At 43.0% G+C, this 12,249-nt stretch overlaps 1 protein-coding gene across 1 annotated transcript in view; it reads left to right on the forward strand.

The window, feature by feature from the left end:
• Positions 1 to 3,091: 3,091 nt before the first annotated feature.
• LOC126236385 (TAF5-like RNA polymerase II p300/CBP-associated factor-associated factor 65 kDa subunit 5L) overlaps positions 3,092 to 12,249 on the forward strand; it is a 148,351-nt gene continuing 139,193 nt past the window's right edge. The window contains exon 1 of the mRNA XM_049945672.1: positions 3,092 to 3,283. Coding sequence (XP_049801629.1) covers positions 3,215 to 3,283 — 69 coding nt within the window. The 5' untranslated portion in view covers positions 3,092 to 3,214. The remainder of the gene's footprint in view (positions 3,284 to 12,249) is intronic.

Raw genomic sequence — 12,249 nt, forward strand, 5'->3', positions numbered from 1 at the left:
CAAAGCATCAGACAGTGATCAAAGTACCAGCTATTTTATTACATTGACCATTATAATAAAAGCTACTGCTGAAGAAAACAACAAAAGGTACTGCGCATATTTTTAATACTACAAGAAGATTATTACTGTGGTGTTCAGAACATATATTATTTTACTGATTCATGGTATGTGTCAAACTAAATTGATGTTTCAACAAACATGCAGGAAAGTGTTGTTACATTGTGCTGAAGTACTATCAGTTAAAATGTCATTGTAGATACTGAAGTTTGATCACATGAGCAGCGAAAATGTAGTAAGTGATAAACTTTTTTCCTTCCATCATTTTGTGAGGGCTGCCAGCGAGAAGTTTTGTAAGAGTTTGAAGTTACGTATGAAGTTCGTTTGAAGTCGTTAAGTGTTATCATTTTCCAGTAATGGATGAACAAATTTGGAATATTTGAGCATCATCAGCTTCAAGACAAATACTTTGTTTCTAATTGTAATAATTATGATTTTGAACTTAACTTACTCTTAATGAGCCGGCCATTGTGGCCATGCGATTCTAGGTGCTTCAGTTCGGAACCGCGCGACTGATATGGTCGCAGGTTCGAATCTTTCTTTGGGCATGGATCTGTGTGATGTCCTTAGGTTAGTTGGATTTAAGTAGTTCTAAGTTCTAGGGGACTGAGACCTCAGATGTTAATTCCCATAGTACTCAGAGCCATTTAAACCATTTTTTCCTCTTAATGAGCAGATTATGATATCTTGTTAAATTTTAAAATTCCTCAATAATTATGCATAAAATTGAAAATGAATTTTTTGTTGCCCCTGGAAGCCATTATACAGGGTGAATGACAAAGATATGCAAATATTTTAATATGTTGTTCTACAAGTAAAACTAAAGAAAAAAGTTCATATATACTGAGGTCCGCAAATATTTAGTTATGGAGTTACGGCTAATAAAAGATTTTGCCTGAAATTTAGCTACTTTACTAATATGAAGGCATTGCAAAACTGTACGACGTTAAAGTACGATTTCCATTTCTTATGTTGTTCTTGATTTGGTGAATCTAATAAAACATGTCTCAGGTGTGTATCTGCAGTAGTTTTCCAGAACATCCAGAGAAACAAAGACGTAATTTCGTAAAATTTTTAATTTATTAACTACTTGGCCCAATTTTTTTAAATTCCAGACAACTGCACAAAGGTTTCAATGGAAGTTGCAGAGAATTTAATTTTGGAAAAATGATGGTAATAACGTTAACCGATACTGTATGGATCTGTCAGATAGTCTGCTTTCATTAATACCATAGCATGAGAATTCATGTTAAACCGGAAATAAACAAAGCTCAGTGTTAAGGAAGTTGTACAATGTACATACAATTTCACAATACGTTCACAATAAATATTCAAAAATGTCTCCACCGAGTTCAATGCATTTAGATGCCTGTGTATGAACAGATTCCGTTGCTCGCTTCAGTTTCACAGTGTTGTTCTTAATTTCGTCTATTGCATTCATAATGCGAGCACATGCATTCACTTCGTCCTCGTAACTATGTCTTTCATCCATTCCCATGAGCAAAAATCCATTGGCGGTAAAATGGGCGATCTGTGTGGCCACAGAGGTGTAGCACCACGACCGATCCATTTCTGGGGAAATGTTCATTTAAATATGTAGTAACGGCGTTGATGAAATGTGGATGCTCGCCGTCATGTTCAAATACATTTGCAATCGCGTAGCAAGTGGAACATCTTCGAGCAACTTCTCGAAGGAATTGTGAGTATGTCTTGCTAGTTAGACGTCCTGGGAAAATGAATGGTCCAATAAAGTGTATATTGATAATAAACTTTGCTTCTCAGGATGTTCCGGGAAACTACTGCAGACATACGTCTAGGACATGTTTTATTAGATTCACCAGACCATTAACAACAAAATAAATGGAAATCGTGCTTTACTTTAACCTCGTACATTTTTGCGATGTCTTCATATGAGCGAAGTTGCTAAATTTCAAGCAAAATCTTTTATTAGCCGTTACTCCGTAACCAAGCATTTGCGGACCTCTGTTTATATTTACTTTCTTCTTTAGTTTTACTTGTAGAATAACATATTAAAATATTTGCTTCTCTTTGTGAATCACCTTGTATAGCCCACCTACAACAAAACGTCCAGGACACGCAACAAAAAACGGATTTTATAGTGTAGATTGGAGATGTACGATCCCTTAACGAAATAATTGATTATCCAATTATGCGATCCAGTAATGCTGAGGCGTTGGCAACGCTGATCGAGAGGACTCTCAACAATGAATGTAATGTATCTACAACAGTCAGTTCAGTGTTGTGAGTGTGTTAGCTGCGTGAAAATAGATGAACACTGTGTTTACTTTGTAGCTAATAAACATTCTAAAAAAATCCTGTGATGAGACCATGGGTGCCTTACATCCAAATATTCAGAAAATATCCTTGAACAACCTTTGAAATATTGTTGATGGTGTTCCGAGTTCACCGTGTAGCCCTACACAACTAAATGTGGTGTTAGACACGCATATGGATTTTTCAATCGACTGATACAGAAAAAAAATAATAATTTTCGATGAAAATTTTTTGCAATGTGAAGGACAACAGTTAAACAATTAAAAGTTCTAGCTGCAACTATCACTCGTATGTCCACAATGAATTATAGACGATTGTAAAATGACTGGAAGAATATTCTGAATGGGAATGAAGAAGAAAAGGAAGAGAACGTCCTGAAGAAACGAATGGAGGTAAGAGTTACGAAAAAATAAGTAACTGAAAATAAAATATAACTGTAGTGAGATGTACTGGTAAGTCCCCTACGGAACCATCTCAGCAAAAGTCATGGCCTGCTTTGTAGAAGGCCGTGCTGGAGTAAATAGTTTTCTGGACAGAATATTTGCAAGAAAAAATATTTAATAAATATCAATGTATAAAATACAGTTTTAGTTCAGATGGCAGTAGGGACGTAGCGCTTCGCATACAGACTAGTCTTTGAATAGCCGAATTCCGAAAACTTCGATGGGAATCATTAGCAGGTAGCATAAACTGTGGCATCTTTTGGAATCCATATGCTTTGCTTGTTTTGTTTGTTGTGAGAGGGAACATTCGATGGTGGAAGATGTTTATGTTGAGGTTTGAGCAAAGGCTCTCACGCACATATGGAGGCTGACAGAATCTTTTATTGCTGTTTATACCAGGGCCATACGTCAGCAGTAAGATGAAGCGTTCAAAAAGCGAAGCGATCAAATCTGCCCTGAACACTTATTTGAAACGCCGGCACTATGCGGTATGTCATAACAGGTGACATTACAGACGTCACCACAAATCATTACTTTCTTTAGTTGTCATGTGCTGTTTTGAATAATTCAGGTGGAAAATTCTTGAGTGCGGACGTCTTTGCCGTGCGAAGATGATTTGTGAACAAAGCGCCGTGTGAGATCTTCGTTGTGATTTCTGCGCTTAGGATGACTGGGAAGTAGGAAAACATGTTATTCATTCTCCAAAGAAAACTGTTTGCAATGCTCATACTTATGCCCTACGCGATGCGGGCATACTCATCACAGTTTTACTACGCAATCAGTTCTTTCAGACGGGGTTGCAATTTGAATGCACTGCTGTAGCTACATCTATTGTAAGATAAACTTACGTTATTTTTATTTTGACCCTAAATACATTTTTGCAATGGCTTTAGACATGTCATCTTGTATGTTTTATGCCGAATAGTTTTAACTATTTATTGTCCATGTTCACATCCATACATGGCTACATTCCATACAAATACTTTTAGAAACGACTTCCTGACACTTAAATCTATACTCGATGTTAAATTTCTCTTCTTCAGAAAGGCTTTTCTTGCCATTTTGTCTACATTTTATATCCTTTCTAATTTGACCATCATCAGTTATTTTGCTCCCCTAATAGCAAAACTCATTTACTACTTTGTGTCTCATTTCCGAATCTAATTCCCTCAGCATCACCCGACTTAATTCGGCTACACTCCATTATCCTCGTTTTGCTTTTGTTGATGTTCATATTATATTCTCCTTTCAAGACACTGTCCATTCCGTTCAACTGCTCTTCTAAGTCCTCTGCTGTCTCTGATAGAATTACAATGTCATCGGCAAACCTCAAAGTTTTTATTTCTTCTCCATGGATTTTAATTCCTACTCCAAATTTTTCTTTTGTTTCCTTTACTGCTTGCTCAATATACAGATTGAATAACATCGGGGATAGGCTACAACCCTGTCTCACTCCTTTCCCCACCACTGCTACCCTTTCATGCCTCTCGACTCTTATAACTGCCATCTGGTTTTCTGTACAAATTGTAAATAGCCTTTTGCTCCCTGTATTTGACCCCTGCCACCTTCAGAATTTGAAAGAGAGTATTCCACTCAACATTATCAAAAGCTTTCTCTAAGTCTAGAAATGTAGGTTTGTCTTTCCTTAATCCATCTTTTAAGATAAGTCATAGGGTCAGTATTGCCTCACGCGTTCGAACATTTGTATGGAATCCAAATTGATCTTCCCAAGATTGGCTTCGACCAGTGTTTCCATTCATCTGTAAAGAATTCGTGTCAGTATTTTGCAGCAGCGGCTTATTAAACTGATAGTTTGATAATTTTCACACCTGTCAAGACTTGCTTTCTTTGGGATTGGAACTATTATGTTCTTCTTGAAGTCTGAGGATATTTCACCTGTCTCACACATCTTGCTCACCAGATGGTAGAGTTTTGTCTGGGCTGGCTCTCCCAAGGCTATCAGCAGTTCTAATGGAATGTTGTCTGTCCCCAGGGCCTTGTTTTGACTCAGGATTTTGAGTGCTCTGTCAAACTCTTCACGCAGTATCGTATCTCCCATACATCTTCATCTACATCCTCTTCCATTTCCATAATATTGTCCTCAAGTACATTGCCCTGGTATAGACCCTCTGTATACTCCTCCCACCTTTCTGCTTTCCTTTCTTTGCTTAGAACTGGTTTTCCATCCATACAGGTGGTTCTCTTGTCTCCAAAGGCCTCTTTAATTTTCCTGTAGGCAGTATCTATCTTACCACTAGTGATATACGCCTCTACATCCTTACATTTGGTCTCTAGCCATCCCTGCTAAGTCATTTTGCACTTCCTATTGATCTCACTTTTGAGATGTTTATATTCCTTTTTGGGTGCTTCATTAACTGCGTTTTTATATTTTCTCTTTTCATCAATTAAATTCAATATCTCTTCTGTTACCCAAGGATTTCTACAAGCCCTTGATTTTTTACCTACTTGATCTTCTGTTGCCTTCACTATTTCACCTTTCAAAACTACGCATTCTTCTCCTACTGTATTTCTTTCCCCTATTGTTGTTAATCGTTCCCTAATGCTCCGCCTCAAACTCTCTGCAACCTCTGGTTCTGTCAGTTTATCCAGGTCCCATCTCCTTAAATTCCCACCTTTTTGCATTTTCTTGAGTTTCAATCCACAGTTCATAGCCAATAGATTGTGTTCAGACTCCACATGTGCCCCTGGAAATGTCTTGCAATTTAAAACTTGGTTCCTAAATCTCTGTCTTACCATCATATAACCTGTCTCAAACATTCCAGTGTCTCCAGGCTTCTTCCACGTATACAATCTTCTTTCGTGATTCTTCGAGTTAGCTATGATTAAGTTGTGCTCTGTGCAAAATTCTACCAGGCGGCTTTCTCTTTCATGCCTTACCCCCATTCCATATTCACCTAACCACTTTTCCTACTCTTCCTTTTCCTACTATCGAATTCCAGTTCCCCATGACTATTAAATTTTCATCTCCATTTACTATCTGAATAATTTCTTTTACCTCATCATACATTTCTTCAGTCTCTTCGTCGTCCGTGGAGCTAGTTGGCATATAAACTGGTACTGCTGTGGTAGGCGTGGGGTACGTGTCTATCTTGGCTACAATAATGCGTTCACTATGCTGTTTGTAGTAGCTTACCCATGCTCCTATTTTTTTATTCATTATTAAACCTACTCCTGCACTACCCCTATTTGATTTTGTATTTATAACCCTGTATTCACCTGATCAAATGTCTTGTTCCTCCTGGCAGCGAACTTCACTAATTCCTACTGTATCTAACTTTAACCTATCCATTTCCCTTTTTAAATTTTCTAACCTACCTGGTCGATTAAGGGATCTGACATTCCATGCTCTGATTCGTAGAACGCCAGTTTTCTTTCTCCTGATACCGACGTCCTGAGTAGACCCCTCCCGGAGATCCGAATGGGGGACTATTTTACCTCTGGAATATTTTACCCAAGAGGACGCCATCATCATTTAACCATACAGTAAAGCTGCATGCCCTCAGGAAGAATTACGGCTGTAGTTTCCCTTGCTTTCAGCCGTTTGCTGTACCGGCACAGCAAAGCCATTTTGGTTAATCTTACAATTCCAGGTCAGTCAATCATCCAGACTGTTGCCCCTGCAACTACTGAAAAGGCTGCTGCCCCTGTTCAGGAACCACGCTTGCCTGTCCTCTCAACAGATACTTCTCCATTGTGGTTAAACTTACGATACAGCTATCTATATCACTGAGGCATGCAAGCCTCCCTACCAACAGCAAGGTCCATGGTTCATGGGAGGGTGGTGGTGGTGGTTAGTGTTTAACGTCCCGTCGACAAAGAGGTCATTAGAGACGGAGTGCAAGCTCAGGTTAGGGAAGGATTGGGAAGGAAATCGGCCGTGCCCTTTCAAAGGAACCATCCCGGCATTTGCCTGAAACAATTTAGGGAAATCATGGAAAACCTAAATCAGGATGGCTGGAGACAGGATTGAACCGTCGTCCTCCCGAATGCGAGTCCAGTGTGCTAACCACTGCGCCACCTCGCTCATGGGAGGGGGGGGGGGGGGCATAACAATAGTTAAAAGCATCATCCACAATAGTGGTAGTAACAATAACGCAAAGAAAATGAAGTAGATAAAGGAAAAACATATTTGCAATAATATGCAGCACCAGAAACACAGTTTTCCATTCAGTCTATATATGTTCTCTTCTGTATTTTCAACACTACCTCCCTTTTTTTACTCATCCAAAAGTTGTTTTCCATGTGAAGAAAATTTTTTTTATGCCAATCCCAGTTTTAAAATTATCTTTGTCCTATGAATTTGCCTGTGAGTATTGCTTTACCTTATCAACATACAGAGACGAAAATTTCCTTCAGTTTTCTTTACATTTTTGAAGAGAAAATGTTTGATTATCATTAGGGAATGATTTTTTTTTACTTGTCATTGTACGAGGGCTAGCCACAAAGTACATTACGTTTTGGAATTAAACATAAATAAAGTATTGGATATTTTTTAAATTATATACAGATGAAAGCCACACTTAAATACTACTTTTCTACATAGTTGCCATTTAAATTAAGGCACTTATCGTAGCAATGGACGAGCTTGGAAAATTCCTTCGTCGTAAAATTCGGCCGCCTGCGCCTTCAACCACATGGTTACCTCTTCTTGAAGCTGTGCGTCGTCATCAAAATGCTGCATAGCCAACCACTTCTTCATTGCTGGGAATAAGTGGAAGTCGCTCGGTGCCAGGTTGGGACTGTACAGCGGATGAGGAAAGAACTCCCACTTAAAAGATTCGAGAACTTCACGAGTATTTGCCGTGTGGGCCCGGGCGTTGTCGTGAATCAGCAAGATCTTTGAGCCCAACTTTCCCCTGCGCTTGTTTTGTATTGCTCTTCTGAGGTTGTGCAGAGTTTGGCAATACCTTTGAGAGTTAATTGTAGTGCCTCTTTCCAGGAAATCCACAAAAATCACACCTTTTCTGTCCCAAAAGAAGAGGTAACCACGTGGTTGAAGGCGCAGGTGGCCGAATTTTATGAAGGAATTTCCAAGCTCGCCCATCGCTACGATCCGCTCGTCCTTGGTCTCCAGGAAACCAAGTTGCGCCCAACTGACGGTATTGCTTTTACCCACTATACCTCGGAGCGGTCTGACCTCACCCCTGTGGACGGTATTCCAGCTCATGGTGGGGTCATGTTGCTCGTTCGGGACGATGTCTATTACCATCCCATCCCATTGACCACCCCACTCCAAACAATAGCTGTCCGTATTACTCTTTCTGCCTTTACTTTTTCCGTTTGTACCGTCTACACTCCATCGTCATCCGCAGTTAGTCGGGCTGACGTGATGCACCTGATTGTTCAGCTTCCTCCGCCGTTTTTATTGTTTGGCGACTTCAATGCCCATCATCCCCTTTGGGGCTCTCCTGCATCCTGTCAGAGAGGCTCCCTCTTGGCAGATGTCTTCAACCATCTCAATCTTGTCTGCCTCAATACTGGCACCCCGACTTTCCTCTCGGACTCTACTCATACCTACTACCACTTGGACCTCTCGATCTGTTCTACCACTCTTGCCTGTCGGTTCGAGTGGTATGTCCTTTCTGACACCTATTCGAGTGACCACTTCCCCTGTGTCGTTCGTCTCCTGCACCACACCCCGTCCCCACGTCCTTCGAGCTGGAACATACCGAAAGCTGACTGGGGACTTTACTCCTCCCTGGCGACCTTTCCGGACCACGATTTTCTCAGTTGTGACAGTCAGGTCGAATACCTCACGGCTGTTATCATCAATGCTGCCGAACGTTCCATTACTCGTACTACCTCTTCTTCATGTCGCGTTTCCGTCCCCTGGTGGAATGAGGCTTGTAGAGACGCTATCCGTGCTCGATGACGTGCTTTACGCACCTTTCGCCGCCATCCTACGTTGGCGAATTGTGTTGGATACAAACGACTCCGAGCGCAATGCCGTAGAGTCATCAAAGACAGCAAAAAAGCTTGTTGGGCCTCTTTCACCAGCTCCTTTAACAGTTTTACTCCCTCTTCTGTCGTCTGGGGTGGCCTGCGCCGGCTGTCGGGCATTAAGGCCCACTCCTCGGTACCTGGCCTGACTTCAGGTAATGAGGTCCTTGTTGATCCTGTGGATGTCTCCAACGCCTTTGGCCGCTTTTTCGCGGAGGTTTCAAGCTCCGCCCATTACCACCCTGCCTTCTTTCCCAGGAAAGAGGCAGAAGAGGCTCGGCGACCTTCCTTCCATTCGCTGAATCTGGAAAATTATAATGCCCCCTTTACTATGCGGGAACTCGAACGTGCACTTGCACTGTCCCGGTCCTCTGCTCCGGGGCCAGATGCCATTCACGTTCAGATGCTGGCCCACCTTTCTCCGGCAGGCAAAAGCTTCCTTCTTCGTACCTACAATCGCTTCTGGACCGAAGGTCAAGTCCCCATGCATTGGCGTGACGCCGTCGTTGTTCCTATACCCAAACCCGGGAAGGATAGACACCTTCCTTCTAGTTACCGCCCCATTTCTCTTACAAGCTGTGTCTGTAAGGTGATGGAGCGCATGGTTAACGCTCGGTTAGTTTGGACTCTTGAATCTCGACGGCTACTTACCAATGTTCAATGCGGCTTTCGTCGCCGCCGCTCCGCTGTTGACCACCTTGTGACCTTGTCGACATTCATCATGAACAACTTTTTGCGAAAGCGCCAAACGGTAGCCATGTTCTTCGATTTGGAGAAGGCTTATGATACCTGTTGGAGAGGAGGTATCCTCCGCACTATGCACAGGTGGGGTCTACGCGGTCGCCTGACCCTTTTTATTGATTCCTTTTTAACAGATTGAAAGTTTAGGGTACGTGTGGGTTCCGTATTGTCCGACATCTTCCTCCAGGAGAACGGAGTGCCTCAGGGCTCCGTCTTGAGCGTAGCCCTTTTTGCCATAGCGATCAATCCAATTATGGATTGCATTCCACCTAATGTCTCAGGCTCTCTTTTTGTCGATGACTTCGCGAACTACTGCAGTGCCCAGAGAACATGCCTCCTGGAGCGCTGCCTTCAGCGTTGTCTAGACAGCCTATTCTCATGGAGTGTGGCAAATGGCTTCCAGTTCTCTGAAGAGAAGACGGTTTGCATCAACTTTTGGCGATATAAAGCGTTCCTTCCACCATCCTTACATCTCGGTCCCGTTGTTCTCCCATTCATGGAAACACCTAAGTTTCTAGGGCTCACACTGGACAGGAAGCTTTGTTGGTCTCTGCACGTCTCTTATTTGGCTGCCCGTTGTACACGTTCCCTTAATGTCCTCAGAGTTCTTAGTGGTTCATCTTGGGGTGCGGATCGCACTGTCCTGCTTCGCTTGTATCGGTCCATAGTCCGATCAAAGCTGGATTATAGGAGCCTCGTCTGCTCGGCCATCCCTCTTACGCCGTCTCAACTCCATCCACCATTGGGGGTTACGTCTTGCGACCGGAGCATTCTACACTAGTCCCATCGAGATTCTTTATGCTGAAGCTGCCGAGTTACCATTGACCTACCGACGCGACGTACTGCTTTGTCGGTATGCCTGCCGGCTGTTGTCAATGCCCGACCACCACTCTTATCAGTCCTTCTTCGCCGATTCTCTCGACCGTCAGTATGGGTTGTATGTGTCTGCCCTGCTGCCCCCTGGAGTCCGCTTTCGTCACCTGCTTTGACAATTGGATTTTGCCCTCCCTACCACCTTCAGAGAGGGTGAGAGCCCGACACCACCGTGGCTCCAGGCTCCGGTTCATATTTATCTCGACCTCAGCTCGCTCCCGAAGGAGGGTACTCCGGCTGCAGTGTATTGCTCACGGTTTGTCGAACTTCGTGCGCGATTTGCCAGTCACACCTTTATTTACACTGATGGCTCCAAAACTGACGATGGTGTCGGCTGTGCCTTTGTCGTCGGGGCTGGCACCTTTAAATACCGGCTCCTCGACCAGTCTTCCAGCTTTACGGCCGAACTTTTTGCTCTCCATCAGGCCGTTCAGTATGCCCGCCGCCACCGCCATCCATCGTATGTACTCTGCTCTGATTCACTCAGTGCTCTTCAGAGCCTTGGAGCTCCATATCCGGTCCATCCCTTGGTGCAACGGATCCAGCAGTCCCTCCATTCTGCTGCTGATGGCTCTCCTGTCAGCTTTCTGTGGGTTCTCGGCCATGTAGGAGTGCCTGGGAATGAGGCTGCTGATGCTGCAGCCAAGGCTGCAGTCCTCCTGCCTCGGCCAGCCTCCCATTGTGTCCCGTCATCTGACATTAGTGGGGTTGTTTGTAAGAGGCTTGTGTCTTTGTGGTGGGATACTTGGTCATCACTTCAAGGAAACAAGCTCCGGGCAGTAAAACCGTTCCCAACTGCTTGGACAACCTCCTCCCGACCATCTCGGCGAGAAGAGGTCCTTCTGACCAGGTTGCGGATTGGGCATTGCCGGTTTAGCCACCGCTACCTGCTCTCCGGTGACCCAGCCCCGCAGTGCCCTTGTGGTCATGCATTAACAGTGCGCCATGTTTTATTGTCGTGTCCCCGTTTTAGTCAATCTCGTGTCGTCCTGTCTCTGCCATCTACTTTACAGGATATTTTAGCTGATGACGCTCGAGCAGCTGCTCGTGTTCTTCGTTTCATTACTTTGAATGGCTAACTCCTTCACTTATTTTATCTGCATCTTTGTAAGAACTTTCTGGTGTCGTCCCCCCCCCCCCCCCCCCCCCTTGAGTTTTACTAGATTCTATGTGCTCTAACAATTGTGACTGGGCGCTAATGACCTCAGTAGTTGAGCGCCCTTAAACCCCAAACCAATTGCTACGATAAGTGCCTTAATTTAAATGGCAACTATCTAGAAAAGTACTATTTAAGTGCGGCTTTCATCTGTGTATAATAAAAAATTTCTCCAATACTTTATTTATTTTTAATTCCAAAATGTAATGTACTTTGTGGATAGCCCTCGTATCAAATATCAATTTTTATTCATCATTTATTTCTCTGACCTCCTGCAATACTGAATTTTGATGTCCTTGTTTACAATGTGTTAGAAAAGAAATGAGATCGAAGTGTGATCAACATTGTTCTTCTCTTGCACCGAGCTGGATAGCGCAGTGGTTAGCACGCTGGACTTGCATTTGGGAGGATAATGGTTCAAACCTGTATCTGGCCATCCTGATGTAGGTTTTCCGTGATTTCCCTAAAACGCTTAAAGAAATTGCTGGGATGGTTCCGTTGAAAAGGCCCAGCTGCTTTCCTTCTCCAGCCTTCTGTAATCCAAACTTGCGCCGCCTCTAATGACCTCCTTGCCAACGGGATGTTAAACACTAGTCTTCTCCCTTCAAGCATGAAAGAGTAATTTCTTCAGTTGTGTAATTTGTTTATAACTAAGATTTTTTTTAATAATACATAGTTACATTACATTAATACTTGTTCTATAGATCATGAACACGAAATTTC

This window comes from Schistocerca nitens, chromosome 2, assembly GCF_023898315.1.
Source record: "Schistocerca nitens isolate TAMUIC-IGC-003100 chromosome 2, iqSchNite1.1, whole genome shotgun sequence".
Lineage (NCBI taxonomy): Eukaryota > Metazoa > Arthropoda > Insecta > Orthoptera > Acrididae > Schistocerca > Schistocerca nitens.